At 45.8% G+C, this 24905-nt stretch overlaps 1 protein-coding gene across 1 annotated transcript in view; it reads right to left on the bottom strand.

Annotated features, from left to right (window-relative positions):
• LOC145337545 (uncharacterized) overlaps window positions 1-24905 on the bottom strand; it is a 93656-nt gene that overhangs the window by 27554 nt on the left and 41197 nt on the right. Inside the window, exons 11-14 of the mRNA XM_080182336.1 lie at window positions 16940-17449; window positions 16757-16852; window positions 16430-16663; window positions 15902-15924 (exon numbers count right to left, since the gene is read on the bottom strand). Coding sequence (XP_080038462.1) covers window positions 15902-15924; window positions 16430-16663; window positions 16757-16852; window positions 16940-17449 — 863 coding nt within the window. The remainder of the gene's footprint in view (window positions 1-15901; window positions 15925-16429; window positions 16664-16756; window positions 16853-16939; window positions 17450-24905) is intronic.

Here is a 24905-nt window from a genome sequence, read left to right as displayed (position 1 = left end):
AAGCCCGCCTCTTCAGCTGAATGAAAGGCACTGCAGCCAATCCGCTTCCCCATTCCGCAGGAGGGCAGCCCTTCGCTCTGAATGACAGCAGTCTGACCAATAGGTTTTCAGACTCTCCGGAAACCTGTCTTCCCCGCTCAGAGTGACGGGATTCTAACCAATCACCTTCCAAGAATCTGGAAACCCGCCTCCCTCACTCAGAGTGACAGGAGCTCCGGCCAATCGGCTTTTCCATTCCCCGGAATCCCGCCTCCCTCACTCAGTGACAGACACAAACAACATGTTGAGTTTCTGCTTCTTGGATTTAATGATGAACTGTGGAATCTTTGAGAAAAACTGTTTCTATTCCAGCGGTTCTCAGATTGTTTTATTTGAAGAATCATTTTAGAAATGTAATCATGGAGCCCCCAATGTAAATTATAATTCTATATAATAACCACAATATGAACAGGTTCCATCAGTTTACAGCTGGCAGGAGGCAGGGAGACGGTGTGAAATTATGGGATGGATCTGTTAGAGACCTTTAATCCCGCAGATTGTCAGCGGCGCCGAGTTTTCCCCGTTGTTATTCCATCCCGGAAAGAAGATGGGAAAGATTCTCTCAGTGAAAGTGTGGGTGAAAGTGTGGAGATGGGACATGTTGTCCGCATTGTAAAATGACACCTGTCCACCCTCATAGTCCAGGAAAACCCCGATCTTCCGGGGATTCACACTCGGGGTGAGGCGGGTCGGTGAGGGGGAGGTGAAGGCAAAATAACCTCTTCCGGGTCTCAGCCTCACCATCCAGAATCCGGACTCAGGTCTCGGGGAGATTTTCCCTTTCCTCTTCACAGACTCTCGGGCCACTCCCAGAAACCACTCTGTCTTCTCCCCAACCTCCACCTCCCAGTAATGTCTCCCTGATGTGAATCCCTCTGATCCCAGGACAAAGGGCCAGTAATCAAACCTCTCCGGGGTGTCAGGGAGCGGCTGCCGTTTGTCTCCGAATCTCACACTGGTCCGGTCCTCAGACAGGATGAGCTGGGGATTCGCTGTGCTCGGATCCAGAGTCAGAGAGGCTGGAGCTGGGGGAAAGTTAAAATAACACAGTCAGTGATTTAGAGAGAGGGGGTGGGGAGGGGAGAGAGTGTGAGGAGTGAGGAAGAGAGGAGAGAGGTTTGTGAGGGGGAGGGGAAAAACAGCAGAAATATGATGGGTGCATGGAACAGAGGGAGGGGAGACGAGTGGGAAGAGAGCAGAAAGGAGATGTGAGGATGAAGGGAGAGAAAGGGAGGAGGAAGAGAAGGAGATGGAGCACTGAAATGGGCAGAGGGAAAACAGAGCAGCAACCAGAGGGAGCAGGAGGGTGAAGAGAGAGAATGAGAGCAACATGAGGGAGAGGGCAAGTCAGAGCCTGAAGGTTTTAGATACAGTGTATAGACAGCAACTGGGTGGCAGATATTGATGGCAGGCTGTAAGAGAACAATATGAAGATGTGGAGCGTATGGGCAGAATTTAACAACCTCATTGTGGCCGTTTTGTGCTGGAAAAGTGTCATAAAATCTGGCATGATATGACCAGCTGGAATGGAGCCCATTTTTGTATCCATTCCCATTTTACCACCAAAAAAATTGGCACAATCGGGAGCCTGCACAAAATGGGTGAAGCATCAATTTGCATCATTTGTATTCATCACAATGTAGTTAACAAAATTCACTCTGAGTCATCCCAGCTATTTGCTGCAGTTAGAATGAATGAGGAAAACACCAGTCGCATTCAGAGAGCAGAGAGGGTGAGTGAGGAGGTAAGTGTCAGGTTTCGAATGGCTCTGTGTTGCTGGAGGTTGTTTCATGCTGTACAGGTTGCATTTTGTAGTGCGGTGAGAGGCTGATGCTGTTCACGGGGTTCGACTTTGGATTCTCAACGCTGACCCAAGTCTGAGTGCTGATCTTGGGTCTTATTGCTGAATCTGGGTCCTAGTGCTGGCAGCAGCAAGGGCTGTTGCTGGCGGGGAATGGGCTGGAAACGCCCTGAAATGGCAGGGCTGTAGCCTCAGAATTTGTTAAGAAGTGCTGTTTCAGGCCTGGACTGCATGGATTCAAGGTTTGTGTTTGTGAGTGGAGGGGAAATGAGGATAGCTGTGTTGCTGGTTGTCTTGTGACGGGGTGGCGATGTGGGGAGTATGTTTTGCTGGGGAGCTGTAGGGGGGTAATGTGGTGAGTGTGCATTGCAGGGGTACTGGGGAGGTATAAGGAGTGTGTGTTGCTGCGGGTCTGTGGGTTGGGGAATGTGGGAAGTGTGTGTTGGTGAGTTCTGTGATGGAATGTGGGTAGTGTGGGGGTATGGGGAGCGTGCTTTGTTCGGGGACCGTGTAAGGGGGAGTGTGAGTTGCTGGGGAGCTGTGGTGGGGAATGGGGGTAGTACGTGTTGCTGGGCTGGGGGCGAGCAGAGTTCTTTTAACCTCTCCATCTGTCTCTCCTCTTCCTGAAACACCCCCTCCCCACCCACCTGCTCTTCAAATGGCTCTCCCAATGTAACCTATTGATCTTACTGTTCTTTGAAGAGGAGGGGCAGGAGGAGAATGTATGTGAAAATGAATAAGAGCATGGGAAGGGGCCGACTGGGAGAGTGGATGGAGAATGGGGATAGAGAGTGGGAGGGAAAGGTAAGTGCTTGGCAGAGAGATTGATTGTGTGAAGTAGCGAGAGAGATAGTGGAAAATACTGAGGTAAGAAGGAGAGATTGATGGGGGACAATACATGATCCTCACTGGAGTGTGGCCACACAGGCAAGTGATCCCAGATAATTCTATCCCAGGCTTGCTTATTCTGTTTAAATTAGTATTACAATAAATTTAAATAATACATTCAACCTTGCATCCGTTCCAGGTGCAAGATTTATCGAGCCTGATGCCCGGTGCCGGTAAGATCGCGTGAGGTGAGAAACCGGGTGTGAACCTGACTTCTCAGCTCTCTGGCAATCTTACCAGCTCACTCCGCCCATCAGCTGGTGGGGTATAATGGTAATGTCATCCCCAAAGAGTCTACAAACAGACAGGTTTGCTGTGTGACAAACATTTGGCAGATGAAATATCACGTAAGAAAATGTGAAGTTATGCACATTGATAGGAAGAATAAAGAAGCTGAATATTATTTACATGGAGAAGGACTGCAGAAAGCTGCAGCTCAGAGGGATTTCTAGGTCCTCATGCATTGATTACAAAAAGCTAGTATGCAAGTTCAGCAGGTATTAGGAAAGACAAGTGGAATGTTCATCTTTACTTAAAAGGGAATGGAGTATAAAAATAGGGCGATCTATACAAGGCACGAGTTAGACAACAGCAATTCTGGTCCCCTTATCTAAGGAAAGATATACTGGCATTGGAGGCAGTCCGGAGAAGGTTCACTAGATTGATTCCAGGTATGGAGACATTTTCTCATGAGGAGAGGGTAAGTGAGTTGGACCTGTACTCATTGGAGTTTAGAAGATTGAGAGGGGACTTTATTCAGACCTATATAATTCTCTGCAGGCTTGACAGGACAGACACTAAGGCATTGTTTCCCCTTGTGGCAGAGTCTAGGATAAGAGGGCATAATCTCAGAGTAAGGGGTCACCCATTTAAGACATAGGTGAGGAGAAAATGCCTCTGTTTGATCAGTTATGGTAACATTAAATGGCAGAGCAGACTTGATAGGCCAAATGGCCTCCATCTGTTCCCATATCTTATGGTCTCATGATCTTAGAAGGGGATAGAAATAGTACTCATTACTCCAGATATGGTCTCACTAAGGTCCTGTGCCCCTGCAGGAACAATTGCATATTTTTATACCTGGATATCTTTGCAATAGATACTAACGTCCTCTTTATATTCCTAATTACTTGCTGGACCTGCAGACTAACGTTTTCTGATTTATGCACCAGGACATCCAGCTCCCTCTGTACCCTAGAATTCTGCATTTTCTCTTGGTACAATACCAGACCAGACCAAACCCTAAATTTGTTACGATCTTGGATGAAACCTTAATATTTGATAGTGTCCAGAATAGGAACAATCATGTTTTAGTTCTTGGATCTAATTTGAAATCCCTGTTATTTACTAAGAGTATAAATCATAAGAATTAGGACCAGGAGTAGGCCATTTAGCCTCTCGAACCTGCTCCGCCATTTAATACAATCCTGGTTAATCTTGTCTGAGCCTCAACTCCACTTTCCTGCCCCTTCAATGCCAAACTAATTAAAAATCTGTCCCGATCATGTCTGTGGGATGGTTTCAGGGGTCAGCGATGAGGCCTGCGATGACTGTGAGGGAACTGGTGGGAAAACTGGTTTAAACCACAACTGTCTGTTCAGTGCAACTTCAGACCCGAATCTCCCACATTCAGTGCATTGCAGGAATCACAATGATGAATATCATTAAATGCTGTGGGGCACAGCATACTCACACCAAACAGCCTGAAATCTGTAAGATGAGCGGGAATCTGTGCATGTGCACATCTCTGGGAGATCACTGAAAAGATCTCCCAGCACTGCCCTCCAACCCCCTCAGACATTGCCTGCCCCCACAGCCCCCCTACAAACACTGCTGCTCCCCACAACACCCTCCCACCCCCACAGATATTGCTGGCCTCATCGGTGGCCCCGAAACCAGTTCCCCCGCAGAGACAATCTCCATGCAGACATCACCGGCCTTATCATTGGCAACCCCACCCGCTACTGACTTTGCTGCACCACCTCCCCCACCCCCAGAGTGACATCCCTCCCCCACCACACAGACATTGCTGCCCCTTCCTGACAGACATCGATACCCCCCCCCCACCCCCGCTGTACAGACATCACTGCACACCCTGCCCCCCCCCACCCCTCCCCTCGCACTGACATTGCTACCTACTCACCCCATGCCCCACGGATCTGGATAATGTGGATACCCCACCCCTTGAACATGCTGACCTCACTGCTGCCCTGCAGAGAACTTGCGTTGTGCTACCATACACAACCCCAGCTTGCGAGCATTCCCTCTCTTGAATGGGAGTCCTCAGTATTGCACCTGCCCTGAACACAGCAGCTTATTAATTCGGAGCTCTGAGTATTGCACCTCCCCCAGGACACAGCGGCTTATTGAATGGCAGCCAATCAGCACCCCGAGGGACGCATAACGTTCAATTGAAAGCAGCCTTCAAAATTTCTCACAAGGATTTGTTGCCAACTGTCCCTTGACTGGCCAAAGTCCCTGCAACCGCCACCCCCCAAGAGCTGTATATAAACTGCAGGAATGGACACACAACTAATCACACCACAAAGATATATTTGAAGAAATCAGCCCCAAGATTCACTGAGGCCGACCAAGAGCGCCTGCTTGATGCCATGGAGGAGAGAATTCAGTCGCTCTTCCCCAGCCAGGTGCCTCGTCCAAGGGGTGCAGTCACCATGGCATTGTGGGAGGAGGTGGCAGAAGTGGTGAATGCCTGGAGCCTGACACTGTGCTCTGGCCGGCAGGGGCAGAAAAAACTGTACAACCTTCTTTGAGCAGCAAGGGTGAGTGAGCATCCCACATGGAACTCCGCACTTTCTTGGCACAGATCTCAAACCCTGTGCGAGCATTCAACAAGGCCCCCTTCCCCCAGGAACAGAATCTAACCCCTTCCCCTCACCCCTCAAGGAGCACCCTTCAGTGGTGACCCTCTTCCCCTCAACTGCCAGCACAAAACTCCCGAGACACAGGCACACATTACACACCATGCATTTGAATATATTAATGCTTGCGAGACACCTCATGCTCCTACAGCAGAAAAGCATAACTGCTACGTGAGGGCACAGAGCGGTGATCATGTGCCTGACCTGCAGCAGCTGACCAGCGTTGAAGAGCGTACCGTGGAGTTGGCAGGGGGAGATAGTTTATCCAGAATGCTGACGGACAGCCAGGTCGGCATTCAGTTTGCAAGTGAGCATAAGCATAGCCCACAACGTAAGTCCTCTTTGAAATAAGTGTGATGCTGTTTTGAATGTTTGACCTTCCTTCCCCTAATGTGTGTTTTGTTTGCAGTTTTGGACCCAGGGGAACCTGGCCCTTTGGGTATTGGTGATCCCACCACCACCCCCACTTCCGCTGTTCTGGAGCAAACTGCCCACGATCCCCCTGGAGAATACCTTGGAGGGAGACTTTGAAGAATCTTCTGAGGACAGCACCACTGAAACGGCACCGGCATCTACCACACAACCGACGAATACAGAGACTATCACCACAGTGGGTAGCTTTAGTGTTGAGGCTTCTGAGTCACTATCTGGTGAGCACATCACAGACACTGATGCTCATCCTAGGGCTCGGGCACATAGAGGTCAGCCAGAGGCGAGGATTCAGCTGTCCCCAAGCCAGATGCCGAGCTTCGTGTCCAAGGCTGGTGGCGATGCATCAGGAAACACGGAGGGTTGTGGAAGGTCTGTCAGCAACCATGCTGCGACTGCAAGGCAGTTTAGGGGAGTCCAACAGAGTGCTGGTGCAGGAGGTGGTGCTGACACAGCGTGTGAACCAGGCCAACATTGCAAGGATTGTGACCACCTGGAGACACAGCAGGCCACGAGCGAGGGTGTGGGCAGCATCCAGGAGGCACAGGTTTCCTTAGCCAATGTGTTGGGAGCGTGTGGGTGAAACTGTTGGCTACGGCTGGGGTTTGGTCATGCTGGGCCTTCCACCCGGGAGATCCTGGGCGTCCCGAGACCTTCTGATTTCCCCCTTCCTCACACCGGGGCATCTCAGGGCCAGCTGGAGGAACAGATCTGCTGGGCAGCTGGGGCCCTCCAGGTCCCGGCCACACAGCGGACATCCGCCAAGGGCATCACAGGAACGGGGCGTGCATCACAACTGGACACAACCTCCAATGTGCATCCTGGGATAACAGCAAGGAGAAGCAGGAGACCGCACTAAGTTAGAAAGTTGTAGTTCACTAAGAGGGCACGGTTGAAGGCCACCCGTCCACTCGCAAAGTGCTGAGTGGTCCCCATTCCTTTGCATAGAGGTGCTGTCTGTTGTCCCTTGGAGACTCAGCTGCATGTTAGAGAGTACCTGCCATACCTTCCCCAACATCCACCAGACTCTTGGTGCAAGGTGTTCGCAAGCCTGGTACCTCAGGGGAGGGGTGGCCACCCGCTTCCTGTGGACGTAAAGGTGACGGATGCCTTGAATTTTACACTTTTGGCTCATCTCAGGCACCCAGTGGTGGCCGCATTGGGATCTCCCAAGCCTCCGTGCACAGATATGTTTGCCTGTTTGTCCAGGCAGGGCAGTACATAAACTTCGATTTGGGCCAGCAGGAGGCCCGGGCTCTAGGCTTCGCTGCCATTGCTGGGATTCCCAATGTCCAGGGAGCAGCAGAGCCCCACCCCCTACCCCCACCCCTACCCCCTGATTGCCCAACAAACATATGTCCCCAGCCCTTGCAGCTACATGGGCCAGGGTGGCAGCGTACATTCGGAGTAAAGGTTAGGAATCAGGCTTGAATGGCTCCAGAGAGAGCATCCCAGTGTGCACAACAGCGAGTGGTCATCATCCTCCAGCTTTCAACCAAGACACACAACCACTGCCAGCCCAGGCACATTAACAGGTTTGGATGTTTCTGGGGGATATGGTGGTGGGATGAGAGAGGCTGGGGAAGGGTCATGTGATGGTTTGTGGGCCGAGGTCGGTTTGGAGGGGAAATAGCGGCTGCACTTGTTCCTGGGGTGTGACATCATGTCAAAGAGGTGGGAGATGCTAACGTGGGTGGAGACTGTCGTTCCCGATAATGGCATGCTAAAGTATGGTAATGATGCAAATCAGAGGCATGCCAGTTTTCAGCGTGTTCCGGGTCTCTGGTTGGGAGATATGCATGGGGCACAAGGCTCATGGGGAACCCACAAAATGGCTAACACATGCATCTCATGACCCAACCCTCCAAAATACGTTTGTGTTGCAGTGGGGGAATCACCCCTGTAACTTCTCCTCTTCTGTCTTTTAAATCCGCCACCCTGTATCTTAAAACTATCACCTTTTGGTTTAAATTGCCCCACAAAAGGAAACATCTGCATTAAGTCTGCTTTGTTAATGTCCCTCATCATCTTGTACACCTCAGTTAGATCTCCTCACATTTTTCTCAGCTCCAGAGAGCATAGACCTAAACTGGCTAACCTCTCATCATAAGCCAAAACCTTCATCTCCAGAATCAAGCTTGTGAACCTTTTCTGAACCACCTCCAATGCAATTCCATCCCTCCTCAAGGGGACGAAACTGTACACAATATTCTAAGTGAGGTCACACAAATGCTTTGTGCAATGGCAGCAAGACTTTTGTTATATTCCTTTAACAATAAATATAAATATTCCATTTGCTTTCCTTATGATCTACTATATGTGCATCTGAGGTTTTTTTGCAATTCATGCATTAGGACACCCAGGTCACTAATAAATTGCCTTTGTATTTTTCCTACCAAAGTGGATAGCACCACACTTATTCACTTTAAACTCCATCTGCCAAATTTTGTCCTATTCACTTAAACTATCCATTGCCCATTTATATATTTCTTCTTTTGTTATCACAACTTATCATCCCACCTATTTTAGTGTCATCTGAAAATTTGGCTATGGCATCCACTATTCCTGTATGCATGTGATTAATATAGATTGTAAATAGTTGGGGCCTGAGGGTTGAACCCTGTGGCACCCCACTAGTTACATCTTGCCAACTCAGAAAACACCCATTTATCCTGACTTACTGCTATCTGTTCGTTTGCCAATCTTCGATCAAAACTAATGAATTATTCCCTCAGCCCATGTGAACTAACCTTGTGTACTAATCATTTGTGTGGCACCTTATCAAATGCTTTCTGGAACTCCAGATATACTACATCTACAGGATCATCATTATCCGCTTTGCTTGTTACATTTTTGAAGAACTCAAAGCAAATTAGTCAAAGATTCAGTTGTCTAAAACCCTCATTAGACCCCACTTAGAGTATTACGAGCAGGGAAGGACTTCATACCTTAGGAAGGATGTTTTGGCCCTGGAAGGAGTTCCAAGCAGATGTACAAGAATGATACCTGGATTCAGGGGTTTAGTTACAAGGAGAGATTAGATAAATTTGGCCTTTATTCTCTTGAATTCAGGAGGTTGAGGGGTGATCTAATAGAAGTCTACAAAATATTCAGAGAAGGTCAGAGTGGATAAGAATAAATTGTTGAAAGCTCTGGAACCAGGGGCCATAATCTAAAAATTAGGATGAAGCTGTTCAGGAGAGATGGTAGAAAACAATTCTACATGTACAGAGTGGTGAAGGTTTGGAAATCTCTTTCTCAAATAGTGGTGGATGCTGGTTCAATTGTCAGGTTTAATCCCTACAATGCAGAAGGAGGCCATTTGGACCATCAAGGCTGCACCAACAACTATCCCTGTAACTCTATATATTTTCCCTGCTAATCTCCCTGACATTAAGGGGTAATCCACCTCGCCCACACATTTTTTTGGAGTGTGGGAGGAAACCACAGCTCCCGGAAGAAACCCGCACAGACATAGGGAAAATATGCAAACTCCACACAGTTACCTACGACCAGAATTGAACCTGGGTCCTTGGGTATGTGAGGCAGTAATGCTAACTACTGTGCTGCTGTGCCACACTACTTTAAGTCTATGATACTTTTATTGAGCAGCGGCATCAAGGTATATAAGCCTAGGGCAAGTATATGGAGTTAGACCACAATCAGCGATTGATCTCATTGAATAGCAGAGTGGGGTTAGAGGGGATGAATGGCCTACTTGTGTTCCTATGTCCCTTTTTCTTAGTGATGAGGATAGTCCCAATTTGCTCTCTTTCTATGACCTCTGAATTTTCTGTTGTTATTGGGATGGTACTCCTATTCTCCATCGTGAAAACTGAGGCAAGGTATTGATTTAGGATCTCAGCCATTTCTGTGTTTCCCAACATTAATTTCCAGCCTAATTTTCCAAGATACCAACATTCACTTTCACTACTCTCTTCCTTTTTTACATCCTTATGGAGGCTTTTGCAGTCCATTTTTATATTTTGCACTTGTTTTTATATTTTGCACTTTCATAATTTATCTGCGCTCTCTGTATCTTTTTTAGTGAGCCTTTGTTGATCGTTAAAGTTTTCCCAATCTTCCGGTGTCACACGAGCCTTTGCAATAGGTAATATCATAAGATTCCCTAATGTGAAAGAAACACAATAATTTTAGAGGTGGCACAGTGGTGAGAACTGCTGCCTCACAGCTCCAGGGACCCTGATTCCAACCAGTCTTGAGCGTCAGAGAGGAGTTTGCACATGCTCCCCATTTCACTGGGTGCTCCAGTTTCCATGCACAAACCAAAGATTTGCAAGTTAGGTCGATTGGCCATGGTTGATTGCCTCTTAGTTTGTGTGTGAGTGCAGGCCCTGTGATAGACTGGCGTTCAGTTCCAGGTGTACTGTATTTAATGCCCAGTGCCTTGTAGGATAGCGTCTGACTCCTTGGGATCCCGAATTAGGATGAGCAGTGAAATGAAGAATAATTTTACTGTTCAAGTCAAACAGTTAATACTATAAATCTTATATTTTAACGTAAATAATTAACATGAGGGAAGTGTGAATTAACAGGAAAAATGTGGTCACAGACACCATAAACTTCATGTTAATTTAAACGACCAAGGTAGAACACACAACCATTCCCAATAATCCACCCAAATGTCAATGATCACCAAAAACCTCCCATAAAGAATGGACGATAAAGGGACTGGTATTAATGAGGAACTGCAAGACTCTTACTTTTATCTTGCTTGTAAGACTAAGAGTAGAGAAAATAATGGGATTTAAAGTAGGTAATTCTCCCAGACTTCAGATGAGGAAAGAGATGACTGTAGAGAAAATAGATGCATTGATGGTCATCTTTCAAAAATTTACAGACTCTGGAATGGTTCCTGCAGATTGGAAGGTGCAAATGTAACCCAATGTTTAAGAGAGGAGAGAGAGAGAATATGACAAATGACAGACTGATTAGCTGACATCAGTAGGAGAGGAAATGCAAGAATCTTTAACAAAGGATGTGGGAGAAAATAATGCTAAATTTAAGCTTTGTCAAGATGGATTATGAAAGGGAATCCAGTGCTGAAGTTTGACATTTTGGCCCTCTGCAGTGTCTCTCTGAGGAATATCTTACCCAGGCCCTCTCCCCATAACCCAAAATACTTACCATGAATAATCCATCTAATCAACACACCTTGGGATACTAAAGGACATTTTATTTTACAGTGGTCAATCTACCAGCCTGCACACCTTTAGGACGTGGGAAAAAACTGGAGCACCCAGAGGAATCCCACACAGACATGGGGAGAATGTGCAACCTCCACACAGATAGTTACCCAAGGCCGGAATTAAACCCAGATCCCTGGTACTGTGAGCAGCAGTACTAACCACTGTGAAAATGTGCAAGATGTGGGTATGCCGGCGTTGGACTGGCGTAAACACAGTAAAAAGTCTGACAACACCAGGTTTTAGTCCAACCTATTTATTTGATAATATACTCACTAGCTTTCGGGGTTACCCCCTTCGTCAGGTGAATGGAGAGTTCTGGCCTCAGACAGAGCATATAAAGCACAGTAATCTCTAAACTGTCTGTGCTTTATATGCTCTGTAATTATAAGCACAGTAATCTCTAAACTGTCTGTGCTTTATATGCTCTGTCTGAGGCCAGAACTCTCCATTCACCTGACGAAGGGGGTAACCCCGAAAGCTAGTGAGTATATTATCAAATAAATAGGTTGGACTAAAACCTGGTGTTGTCAGACTTTTTAAAATGTGCAAGATGCAACTAACAGAATAGTGAAGCATAACTGGTGGACGGAATGTATTTAGATTTTCAGAAAGCTTTTGATAAGGTCCCACACAATTATTGTTCCTCAAAATTATTCCAGTTGTTCTGAAGTGTTTAAGCTCACGATGCAGGAATTGAGGCAGCTTTTCATGATTTCTCTGTGACCAGGAGATGAGTTATTTTGCTTACTGCTGCTCACTGCTCCTTTTCCTCTCTCTCACCCCCGCTGCATATTCATGAGGATTACTTGTCCCTGTCCCCTCTCAAGGAACCACAAAACATTTCCCCACACTGCAAACCAGTGGGAAACTGGCCAGTGACGTTGTTCTGAAGATCATCATTCAGAATGCATTGGGCCTCTGATCAAATTCATAGAGTGAGCAGTGGGTTCACTGGTTCACTACCTCAATGGAGTCACTCAAAAACTCAACCTCACTCAATCCAAACTGCCCTGTCATCCTCCCTATTCTAGATTTAAATCCGTACATACTTTGATCTAGACTCTGTGACTGTGTTAAACCTATGGATGTTTACAATCACCCCTTTTTTTTTGAACCTTGAACATTTCAAAAAGATCAACACGCTCCCTCCCTTATACAGTGCAAACTTGCAGTTTCTGCAGCCCCTCCTCTTGATTCATGTGTCCACTTCCACTGAACAGGTTACCTGCCATTTATCACTTGCTCTCTAACGTCTGTGTGCCTTCCTGATCAATGATAAAGTTGTTTCCCAGACTGAGATGGGACCAGTCAAATCTCCTAGAGCAATTCTATTTCACATCCTGAGATTCATACTCCACTCTTCTGGTTATACAGATCCTTTCAATGCTTTGACACACAATGCTTCAGACATTTACCCGGGGGAACCCACAGAAAACAAAATATGAGCAGTTTATTTATTAGTGACAAGTAAGGCTCTATATTAACACTGCAATGAAGTTACTGTGAAATTCGCCTAGTTGCCACAGTCTGGTGCCTTTTTGGGTCAATGCCACTAACCAGCATGTCTTTCATGATATGGGAGAAAACCAGAGCACCTGGAGGAAACCCACACAGACAGAGGGAGAACGTGCACCTCCACACAGACATGGCCCAAGCCGGGAATCGGTCCCTGGCACTGTGAAGCAGCAGTGCTAACCACTATGCTACCAACTCTTTGCTTCCTATTAGACAGCCAATCCTCTATCCACGCTAACACCTTCCCCCAACTCCATGCACCTTAACCTTCTGCAGCAACCTTTTGTGAGGCACCTTGTCAAATGCCTTTTAGAAATCTAAAAACACCACATCCACCAGTTCCCCTCTGTCTACCGCACTAGTCACAATAGTAGTAGGAGGGATTATTATTTAAAAGGTGAAAAGCTGCAACATGCTATGGTGCAGAGGGACCTGGGGGTCCTTGTGCACGTGTCGCAAAAACCCAGTCTGCAGGTGCGGCAGGTGATCAAGAAGGCGAATGGAATGTTGGCCTTTATGGCGAGAGGGATAGAATATAAAAGTAGGGATGTCTTGCTGCAACTGTACAGGGTACTGGTGAGGCTGCAGCTGGAGTATTGTGTGCAGTTTTGGTCGCTGCACTTGCAGAAGGATTGGCCTTGGAGGGAGTGCAGAGGAGGTTCACTAGGCTGATACCAGAGATGAGGGGGTTGGTCTATGAAGAGAGTCTAAATAGACTGGGTCTGTACTCGTTGGAGTTTAGAAGGATGAGGGGGGATCTTATAGATAATGAAGCGGACGGATAGGGTAGAGGTAGAGAGATTCTTCCCGCTTAGAAAGGATAGCTGGACTAGAGGACACAGCCTCAAGATTGGGGGGGGGGGGGTGCAGTTTAGATCAGAGTTGAGGAGGAACTTCTTCACTGAAAGGGTGGTGAATCTCTGGAATTCTCTGCCCGTTGAAGTGGTGGAGGCTACCTCGCTGAATATATTTAAGTCACGGGTAGATAGGTTTCTGATAGTCAGGGGAATTAAGGGTTATGGGGAGAAAGCGGGAAAGTGGAACTGATCCACTTCAGATCAGCCATGATCTTATTGAATGGCGGGGCAGGCTCGAAGGGCTAGATGGCCTACTCCTGCTCCTATTTCTTATGTTCTTATGTTCTACTGTGCCGCCCAAGGATTAACAGTCGGCAATTTGAGCATTTAATCTGGGACATTAAAGACACTTTAGTCCCTTTGTAACTGGACTGCTAATCAATAAAATTAATGTTTTTTTTTACCAGGGTTAATGGAGTTCACCATTTCTCTCCACACTGTGTACTGTAAAGGAGCTTTGTACTTTCCGACAGGCAGGGCGGCAGCAGATACTGAGAGAGTGTTGATGTCATCACTAATCCTGTGAACATTAAACTGTTGATATCATAAATTTGTCTTTGTTACAGTACTTTAGAAGTTGGTTAAATCTTCAAGTTTGCAACATTTTTGATGATAGAGAAAACGTACAAAGTGAAATGTTAATGTTGTTTCTCTAACTGCACAAAATCTAACTTGGAAATTCATGGGCAGAGAATGGAAAAATCTGTGCCCTGAAAAATGGTCAAAAATTGTGAAGAGACTCGTTACCAAGACATCACACCCTACAGGAAATGATAAACATTTAGCCTATCCACTTGCTGCATTACAAAAAAGCATGTGGAGCAAAGATAAAGGAAAAACTTATTATACAAACAAATGAAGTGTGTGTGAATTGTTGGCGCCAGGAGAACGTATAGATAGGCTGGTATATTGGGCAGATAAATGGCAGATAGAATTTAATCCTGATAAATGCGAGGTGATGCATTTTGGAAGGAATAATGTAGAGGGAGTTACATGATAAAGGGTAGACCTATTAAGAGTATAGAAATGCAGAAGGACCTGGGAGTGCAAGTGCACAAGTCTCTGAAGGTGGCAACACGGGTGGAGAAGGTTGCGAAGAAAGCTTATGGTATGCTAGCCTTTATAGGAAGGGGTATATAATACAAGAGCTGGTGTCTAATGCTACAGTTGTACAGAACATTGGTTAGACCGCATTTGGAGTGCTGTGTCCAGTTCTGGTCGCCTTATTACCGGAAGGACATGGAGACCCTGGAGAGAGTGCAGAGGAGGTTTACCAGGATGCTGCCTGGTATGGAAGGACTGGGTTATGAGGAAACATTGGGTAAACTGGGACTCTTTTCCTTAGAAAGACAGAGATTAAGGGGGGATCTGATAGAGGTGTATAAAATAATGAAGGGTATAGATAGAGTAAACAGTGGCAGGCTTTTTCCTAGATTGGAGACAAATATCACGAGGGGTCACAATCTTAGGGTGAGGGGGGAGAGGTATAATTTGGATGCTAGAGGGTGGTTTTTCACACAGAGGGTCGTGGGGGTATGGAATGCACTGCAAAGTAAGGTGGTGAAAGCAGGAATGCTGGACTTGTTTAAAGTTTACTTAGATAGACACATGAGCGAAACAGTTATCGGAGACTGTTTTAAATAAGGATCAGAGCCTCGGGATGTTCCTGGAAATCTAATGTTACATCTGTTGATGGTTTTTCTCTTTTACTCCGCAGGTGCGTCGGTCCACCTTGTTGTCTAACGAGGGGCATGCACACGGTGGGTCATGCGTGGCTGCTCTTGGATGTTTCGAGAGTGGCCTAGTACTTTGTGTCGTGTGTGCATGCTTAAAACTGGACCAGCAGATGGGTACCACAACAGCTCAGTGACTATCACTGCTAACCGTGCAGATACATGGATTTGGGCCAGTGTCTGTGGGAGTTTGCGCATTTTCCCTGTGGTTGTGCAGGTTTCGTCCGGGTGCTCTGGTTTCCTCCCACACCCCAAACATGTGCTCTTAGGCTGATTGGTGTAACAAATTGTCCCTGAATTATTCTCCCCTTAATCTGGTTTCCAATGGGGGTACCATAAGCATAGACATGGGTCAAGGGTGGAGGAGGAAAAACACATTGTTAAGATGGCAGCGCTGGCTCGTTGGGCCTGTTTCCCATGCTGTGTTGTTATTTGTTCTTTGTATATCCTTTAAAGTTGTGACAAGAAATAAAAACATAAATAAACAACAACACTTTACTGGGTGATTTTACCGAACGGCAGATTTTCAGTAAAGAACATGTCCTACCTTCTCTTCCGACGAGCTTCCTCCTAAAAGAAATGAATCGGGAAGAGTGAGGGTAACAGTAACAGATTTCAGGAGCAGTTAGACAGACTGGTGAAATGAGCAGACTCAGAGCAGATAAGATTTCACACGGAAATGTAAAGTGATGCATTTTGGAAGGAGGATTGTGCAGAGTCAAATAAACTGGAATTGAACATCAGTCCCGCTCACAGACACAGTGACTCTCACACACCGTACCAGACACACCCACACACTCACAACATGGAACTGGAACTGGATTACAATGGGAGTTCAAGAAAAACTTAAGTTTGACAAACACGGAAATAATCAGAAAGAAGTGTGAAAATCAAGAAAACTCATTCTCATGAGATTACAGGTATTCACAGGAATCAGCAGTGTGGGAGCCGTCAGATTCGACGCAAAATTCTGTTCAATTATCTCGCTATTTTTCAGGAAATTCTCTATTAGTTTCACAGTGATTTAGTGACTGTGTGACGTTTCCCTGAACTGAGCCGCGATATATTTCCTCACCTGAAGAAATACCAGCTCGTCTTTTTGCTCCAACTGTTTCTGCAACTTTGAGAGTTTCTCCTCAGTAGAATTTAAATTCTCCTGAATCTCTCGAAGGTTTCTCTCCATCGGTTCTAGAATCCTCTCCTCTTCTTCCCTGAGATCTCTGAGTAATCGCTGTTCTTTCTCAATGAGAATTTGGTGCATTTTAGTGAACTCGGATGTGATGTGGGTCTGCAGACTGCTCGACTGTTCCTACCCAATGAAATGTGAAACATAATTAATGTCCCGCGATAAAGGGAACAAAACTAACCGAGATCCCAGAAAATCAGCACAGAGAGACCTTACCCTAACTTCAGAAATCTTCCGTATCTGTTTCTGTTCTGTTTCTAGAACCGCCGATTTCTTCTCTGTGAGAGAATCTAAGGAAGATTTGAGCTGATCCTGGGATTGGGTGAGAAAATCACAGAGTGAAAATGCTGGATGTTGAAAAGTGATAAAACTATCAGGTAAATAATATTTCCCTTTTACCTTGTAGATTTCAACAGCTTCTTTAATCTGCAGAAGGCGGTGCTCTCTGTGTTCCTCCGCAGTCACACAAATCAGACAGATCAATTTCTTCTCAGTTTCACAAAACAGCTCCAGTTCTTCCTGATGTTTTTCACAGTGAAATTTACTTTTCTTCTCTTTCGGATTTAACTTTAATTGTCGAGCTCTCTCGGCCAGATTCGCTAAGGCCAAGCTGGCTCTAAGATTTTCTTCCCGAAACTCCTCTCTACATTCCGGGCAGGAGTTTATCTCCTTTTTTTCCCAACACTGGATGATACAGGAGCGGCAGAAGTTGTGTCCACATTCCAGTGTTACCGGATCAGTGAAGAAATCGAGACAAACGGGACAAATTGTCTCCTCGGTCCAACTCTCTGCTTGTTGTCTGGAAGCCATCTTCACACTTAGCACTTCCTGATTCAAACCGCAGTCAGTTTCGGTGTTACTGCCGCACATCCTCAGTTCAGCTACTTCCCGATGAAGTTCACTGCAGCACTCAGGGAATTATTATTACAGAGCGGGCCATGTCATCACCACTTTCACACTGGAGATAAAAACTGGCGCGAACTGAGAACTAGCGCAGGGAAATCTTTGAGCTGTCGGGGGTGGATTGGACTCCGGGAATGTTGGCAGTGGAGAGAGAGAGGTGGTGGAGTTGGGAGGGATAGAGATTCCATTGAATTTTTCACCAGTCTGAACTCGCTGTCGATTAAAACCACTCTGGTGAAAATCGGTGTGAGATCCAGATCCAGAAAGTGAATTGTGTTCGTGACTGCAGCCGCTCACAATAAAACATACAATGCCACAAATGTCAAGGAGACATTTTACACAACAAGTACAGGGAAGATATTTAGAGGGTTCGATCTGTGAAGTTTGGTTTATTTTCTAGAACGAAAAACTTGTAGTTTCATATATATTTATGGATGCCCCTCGGGGGCCCAACCCAGAGAAACATCAACTGATGATGGAGTAAAAAAAAGCTGGAAAATCTCAGCAGGTCTGACAGCCTCTGTGGAGAGAGAACAGAGCTAATGTTTCGAGTCTGGATGTCTCTTCGTCAGATTCCAACATCCGCAGTAATTTGCTTTGAACTGATGAGGGAACATTTGAATTGGAATCTCTCCTCTAATGTCCTGCGGGTTTTTTTCACACAGGGAATGGGGAGAATGTGGAACTTGCTGTCACATGGAGTGGTTGAGGTAGACAGAGTTGATACATTGACAGTGAGGCTTGAATTACAAGACGACTTTATACCGCACAGGATGTACGTGGAGCTTGCTTTGTGTCTGAGAAAATTGAACTCATTTTCGGAAATTGAAAAATCCAGAGATATTTCAACTCGGTCTCAGGGATTTTGGGGTCTGTGTACTGATATATCAGACAGGTTTTATTGCGCAGCGCTCCCAGTCCCTGATAAAGAGGAAGCACATCACAGGATGTAGGGACAGGACTGTGGGACAGACCAATGGGAAAGGGTGAAACGACATCCTATTGGGATTGAATTTGAAGAATTTCCCCCTACGTCCGCGCTAATCCAGCCAGAAAAATCCCAGGCTGTGAAGTTTTGCGATGGCTCAGATTCATTAACAGGCATTTTAGCAAAATTACGAAAATATAACGTAAAGGCGTCTTGGGGAAGTACAGAGAATCAATGTGGATTGTCATTCTATGTCTCGTTTTATTGCAGAGATATTGTTTGGTTTTTTTGTGAAATGTTTCATACATCTGACCGTATTGAACATTGGGTTTTATTGCTACTGCCTGGGTGTTAAACAGCTCCTGTCTGGAGAACAGAAAGGACAATCTGACCTGGGGGGAAATGGGGGCAGTAGAATTTACTGATTTTCATTTCAACACAAGGAAAATCTGGGAAGTTTCTGCCATTCGTGACAATCTCTCTGCTTGACGGCTGCTCCTGTTCTTGTGATTAATTCATTGCGGGTTCAGTAAGTTTCCGGGATAGGTTGAGACTCTGGGTGAACACCAGTCTTTCACTGTTACAAAGCGCACTGCTGCCACCTGCTGACGGAATCAGTTCCGACGCGCCTCAGCGAAAAACCGCACCGAGCTCCTCAGAAGACAAACAGGGGACACGGTGGACAGAGCACCCTTCGTCATCCAATACTTCCCCGGAGCGGAGAAGCTACGACATCTTCTCCGGAGCCTTCAACATTTCATTGATGAAGGCAAACATCTCGCCAAGGCCATCCCCTCACCCCAGCTTCTTGCCTTCAAACAACCGCACAACTTCAAACAGACCATTGTCTGTTCAGCCTTCAGCAGAACAGTGACCACAACACCACACAACCCTGCCACAGCAACCTCTGCAAGACATGCCAGATCATCGACATGGATGCCATCATCTCACGTGTGAACACCATCCACCAGGTACACGGCACATACTCTTGCAAGTCGGCCAATGTTGTCCACCTAATACGCTGCAGGAAAGGATGTCCCGAGGCATGGTACACTGGGGAGACCATGCAGACGCTACGACAACAGATAAATGAACACCACTCGACAATCACCAGGCAAGACTGTTCCCTTCTTGTTGGCGAACACTTCACCGGTCACGGGCACTCGGCCTCTGATCTTCGGGTAAACGTTCTCCAAGGCAGCCTTCACGACATACGACAGCGAAGACTCGCTGAGCAGAAACTGATAGCCAAGTTCCGCACACATGAGGATGGCCTCAACCTGGATCTTGGGTTCATGTCACACTATCTGTAACCCCCATGACTTGCCTGGGCTTGCAACATCTTACTGTCCTGTCTGGAGACAATACACATCTCTTTAACCTATACTTACTTAATGCTATCTCCACTCACATTGTCTGCACCTTTAAGACTTGATTAGCGGATTAGCTGTAAAGATTCGCATTCTAATCAGTATTCTGTAAACTGTGTGTGCCTTTACATGCCCTGTTTGTGATCAGAACTCCCCGCTCACCAGACGAAGGCGCAGCGCTCCGAAAGCTAGTGGTGTTTACTACCAAACAAGCAGGTTGGACTTTAGCCTGGTGTTGTGAGATTTCTTACTGGAATCACAGTGCTGCAGGGAAGAATTCCCCATTAAAAACGGCCCAAGAAGTGGAGACTGTCTTTGAAGATTCACACATTCAATGGACAGAATTACCCTCCTGTGTTGTATGAGACTGGGATTGTTATACATTCTTCGTATTGGATCTGATCAAATCCAGATTAACAAATCCCAAACAGTAAATCCCATTGTTTGGTGAGATGTTCCCGACTCTCAGTGAGAAAGGTTATTGGGAGAATGTCACATTAATATTGACTATTCTGTGAGAAGGATTTACGCATTAAAATTCTGCAACAACTCAAATGTGTACTGCGATATTTAGTTGTCTTAGAAACCCGCAATGAAAACTGTTTAAATATAAATCGTTGTGAGATTTAACAACAGGAATCGTGGAGAACAAGTGATTGGAGAACTCAGGATCTGAACAGGGTCGCTGTCGGTTTTGGTATCGAGACTCTGGCTTGTGCAAAAGAACTCCAATCTACTGCACTCCTGGTTTGTCTGTTCATCTGATGAATATCGCAATGGAATGTGTTCTGCCGCATAAAATGTTGGACGTTAAACGCTCCACGATCTCAATCAGAGTCCCCAGAGGATCACAGAGTCACTGAACACAATAAAATCGGCTGTGATCTGGATATGTTCCATTTAAAGTGCCTTCTCATATAATTATTATTCCTCATTTACTGAGTTCACTGTTAACTGATGTCTTTGTTTCTAAAAGGACATCGAGACATCTCTCTTTCCAACAGCCGCTTATGCACAGCTCTGGTAATGCAATGTTAGTTGTTCCTGACAGGAATTAGGAATATTCCCATTCTGCCCTTTCCAGCCTTTCAGCTTCAGCATTGAATTCAGGAACTTCAGATTCTAACCACCGTTACCATTCTACTGTCACCATTAACACTGCTCTGGAACCACCTTCTGCTTGGGTTTTTGATAAGAGAGGGGATTAAGGGTTATGGGGAGAGGGCGGGAATGTGGAACTGAGCCACGACAGATCAGCCATGATCTTATTGAATGGCGGGGCAGGCTCGAAGGGCTAGATGGCCTACTCCTGCTCCTATTTCTTATGTTCTTATGTTCTTCACCAGTCCCGTTCCCCATTCTTTTTTACTTTGTACCGTTACACCTTTCGACATTTAACCTCTCCTGTCCTGCACCATTTCATAGAACTTTCCCTGTTGTTATTCTCCGCCCTTTTCCCCCACACTGCCCTTGCTGAGAAATTATTTACTCTGTAAAATATTCCAGTTCCGATGAAAGGCCATCGACTTGAAAAGTGAATTGTGTTGCACTCTCTATTGATGCTGCCTGATCTGTTGAGCGCTTCCTGTATTTTATGATTTATTAAGGATTGGGTCTGTTAATGTCTGATATATGACTTTCACTCACTGCAGAGTAAATGCAGCCACACAGAGCAGGGAGCTGAACAGAACAGGGACGGGATTCACCCACAGAAATGTAATCTCAGCAATTTGAATGAGAAAGTGCTGAAACTCCCCATGGCTTCCAGACACCAGGCGGAGAGTTTCACTGAGCTTCTCTCCGATATTCGGTCAGAAATGCGAAAATTCACCGATAATTGCACAGTGCTCAGTACAGTTCACAACTCCTCAGACACAGCATCAACAGGGGAGAACCTAACCAACGCCCCGTGATATTTAACGGCAATACTAAATTCACTTTGGAATCAAAAATAATAAGGCAGATCACTACCTGAGTGGCTTCAAATTAGGCGAGTGGAGTGTGCAGCGGGACCTGGGTGCTCTTAAGCACCAGTTGCTGAAAGTAAGCATGAAGGTGCAGCAGCCGGTAAAAAAAGCAAACAGTACGTTGGCCTTCATTGCGAGAAGTTTCGAGTACAAGAGCAGGGATGTGTTTTTGCAATTATACAGGGCCTTGATGCAGCCACACCTAGAATATTGTGTGCAGTTTTAGTCTCCTTTTCTGAGGAAGGATGTTCTTGCTCTCGAGGGAGTGCAGCAATGGTTTACCAGGATGATTCCGGGTATGGCGTGACTGATGTATGAGGAGAGATTGACTCGGTTAGGATTGTTTTCGCTGGAGTTCAGATGAATGAGGGGAGTTGAAGAGAGAGGAGATTTCATGGAGCCTTACAAAATTCTAACAGGACTAGACAGGGTAGATGCAGGAAGGATCTTCTCAATGGCGAGGGTGGCCAGAACCAGGGCTCACAGTCTGAAGATTAAGGATAAACCATTTAGGACGGAGATGACGAGACCTCAACCAGGATCTTGGGTTCATGTCACACTATCTGTAACGCCCCGTCTTGCAATGTCTCACTAACTGTCCTGTCTGGAGACAATACACATCTCCTTAACCTGCGCTTAACCCTCTCTCCACTCACATTGTCTCCACCTTTAATACTTGATTACCTGTAAAGACTCGCATTCCAATTTTGCAAATTGATTTTAGGTCTTTAGATGCCCTGTTTGTGAACAGAACTCCCACTCACCCGATGAAGGGGCAGCGCTCTGAAAGCTCGCGGCTTGTGCTACCAAATAAACGTGTTGGACTTTAACCTGGTGTTGTGAGATTTGTCATCATATCAAGACTGCCAGTGATCCTGTTCAATTCGTAAGTTCACCAATCACTTGTCCTCCACCATTACTGGACTTAAACCCTTCTGTAGGAACAATGATGTCAATCATATTGATTTTTGTGGTGCAAACTCAGAGTCAGCTAAATACTGCAGTACTTACCAAAACTTACACTTTAATAGCGAATCCTAATCCGTATATATTTTCCACTTGTTTGTGGATATTAATGTGGGATACTTTCGCTGCTCTTTCCCAATGATGATAGGTTCTAATGAAATCAATTATCACGATGTGGATTTGATCAGTCAGAATAACGTCTAAGAGTACATAAGAATCCGAGAATGACCCAACACGGAGAAAGGACATTAGACCCATCGCGTGGGACTGGACCGTCAAATTCAAAGACAGTCCCCACTTTTTGGGCCGTTTTCAGTGGGGAATTCTTTCCTGCAGGAGCGAGATTCTGTCAGCAGGTGGCAGCGGTGCGCTTTGTAACAATGAAAGACTCGAGTTCACAGAGAGTCCCAACCCATCCCAGAAACTGACTGCACCCGACAGCGATTAATCACAAACTCAGGAGCATTCGCCATGAAGGAAAATACAGCAGTCATTTTAACCGGAGCCTGGCCCAAGGACAGTGGCGGATTAACAGTTGAAGTGGCTCAGTGCGCCGCTTCATTCGCGCCACACCCTCTTCCTACGACCAGAAGACCCTCCTCCACCACACCCCCGCCAACATCGAGACACTCCCTGGTCCCCACCCCTCACACACTCCTCACCCCCATCCGGCAACGCAGTCCTCACCCCCACCCCTCATACACTCTCCACCCCCACCCCTCACACATTCTCTCAGAATCATTAGTCTTCACCAGAGCTGGAATTTCATTATGAAACAGAAAAAACATGGATTTCAGAGCATTTCTTGCAGGATATGGACTATGGAGTTAAGATAGAGATCAACAGCAATGTTAATGAATGGCTGAACATTTTCAATGGGCTGAATGGCATACTCTGGTTCCTATGTTGATATCTAGGTATCACTGAATTAGAAGTAAGAGAAAACAGAACATGCTGAATAAACCCAGCGGGTCCGGCAGTATCTGTGGAGAGAAGCAGAGTTAACGTTTCGAGTTCAATATGACTGGTCCTCAGAGTGAACCCCTTATAAAACATTGTTTCGGCCTCAACTCGGGTATTGTGGCAAATTCTGGGCATCGCAATTTCGAGCGTGTGAAGGCATCGGGTAGCGTGTAGAAAAAGATTTGTGAAATGGATCCATCAATGAGAGTGTGTGAGCTTTCATTAGAAATGAGCATTCCATCCACTAAAACCTTTACCCTGGTTCTCTGTCTCTCCACATATGCTGCCCGAGCTGCTGAGTATTCGCAGAATTTTCTGTTTGAATACAGATTGGGAAATAGTATTTAGCTGTAAGATTGGTAGGGCTGTAAACCTGTACTGATGAGTTCAGACTATTGCACAACTGTGCTCTGCTGCAACTCACGTTGCTTTCCTTTGACAGTGTACTTGGCTCTGTCCTGATACTACACACGGTTGCTTCCTTGTTGTCCTTTCATGGGCCCGCCTGAGGCATTGATTAAATCGTCCACATTTTAAGTAAACCGTGATTACGTCCACTTTTGTTGAATGCCAGAGAAGAAGAGAATTCTTAATGTGACCAGCTGCCGTCTTCCGGCCGCTCCGGCCCGATTGCTGCTGTGAAAAGGGTTGTTTTGTTCTTTTTTTTGTTTTCAGGAACCACACTGTCCATATCAAATCTGTGTCGATGCAAATTTGCAATTTCTTCTGATCCGCAGCAGCCAAATAAACCTAAAGCTCAGAGATATATATGCGCGTTTTCAATATTCGTGCTTATTAAAAATTTGTTAACTCAAATTATTTTTGTACAGAAGGAAAGCTTTTATGACTATATCTAGATTTTAGGTTTGTAAAATAAAAACATATTGTTTTAATTATCATAAAATCTGGTTCTGATTTAATTTGTAGTCATGCATATCCAGTATCCTGTAGAGGCAGAACTGGAACTTCAAGATTTTATGTGGCTAACAATTACAGACAGCCACAACAAGAATTATATCGAGTTTAATGTAATTAAAGAAGGGTGAAGGGACTCCACCAATATCTCAGCCCTCGATGATGGGAGAGCTCAGAACATCAGTGCAAAAGACAAAGTGAAGCATTTGCAACAATCTTCAGTCAGAAGCGTCAAACTTGGCCTCTCCCTGAGGTCCACAACATCACATAGACCAGGTTTCAGCCAATATTATTCACTTCACATATCATCATGAAATGACTGAAGGACTGAAGGCAACTATGCAGTATTATAG

Source organism: Carcharhinus amblyrhynchos, unplaced genomic scaffold (assembly GCF_965287045.1).
Source record: "Carcharhinus amblyrhynchos unplaced genomic scaffold, sCarAmb.v2.hapA scaffold_52, whole genome shotgun sequence".
Taxonomy (NCBI): Eukaryota; Metazoa; Chordata; class Chondrichthyes; order Carcharhiniformes; family Carcharhinidae; genus Carcharhinus; species Carcharhinus amblyrhynchos.
The sequence above is the reverse complement of the archived record's forward strand: the minus strand, read 5'-3'. Positions and strand labels throughout refer to the sequence as shown.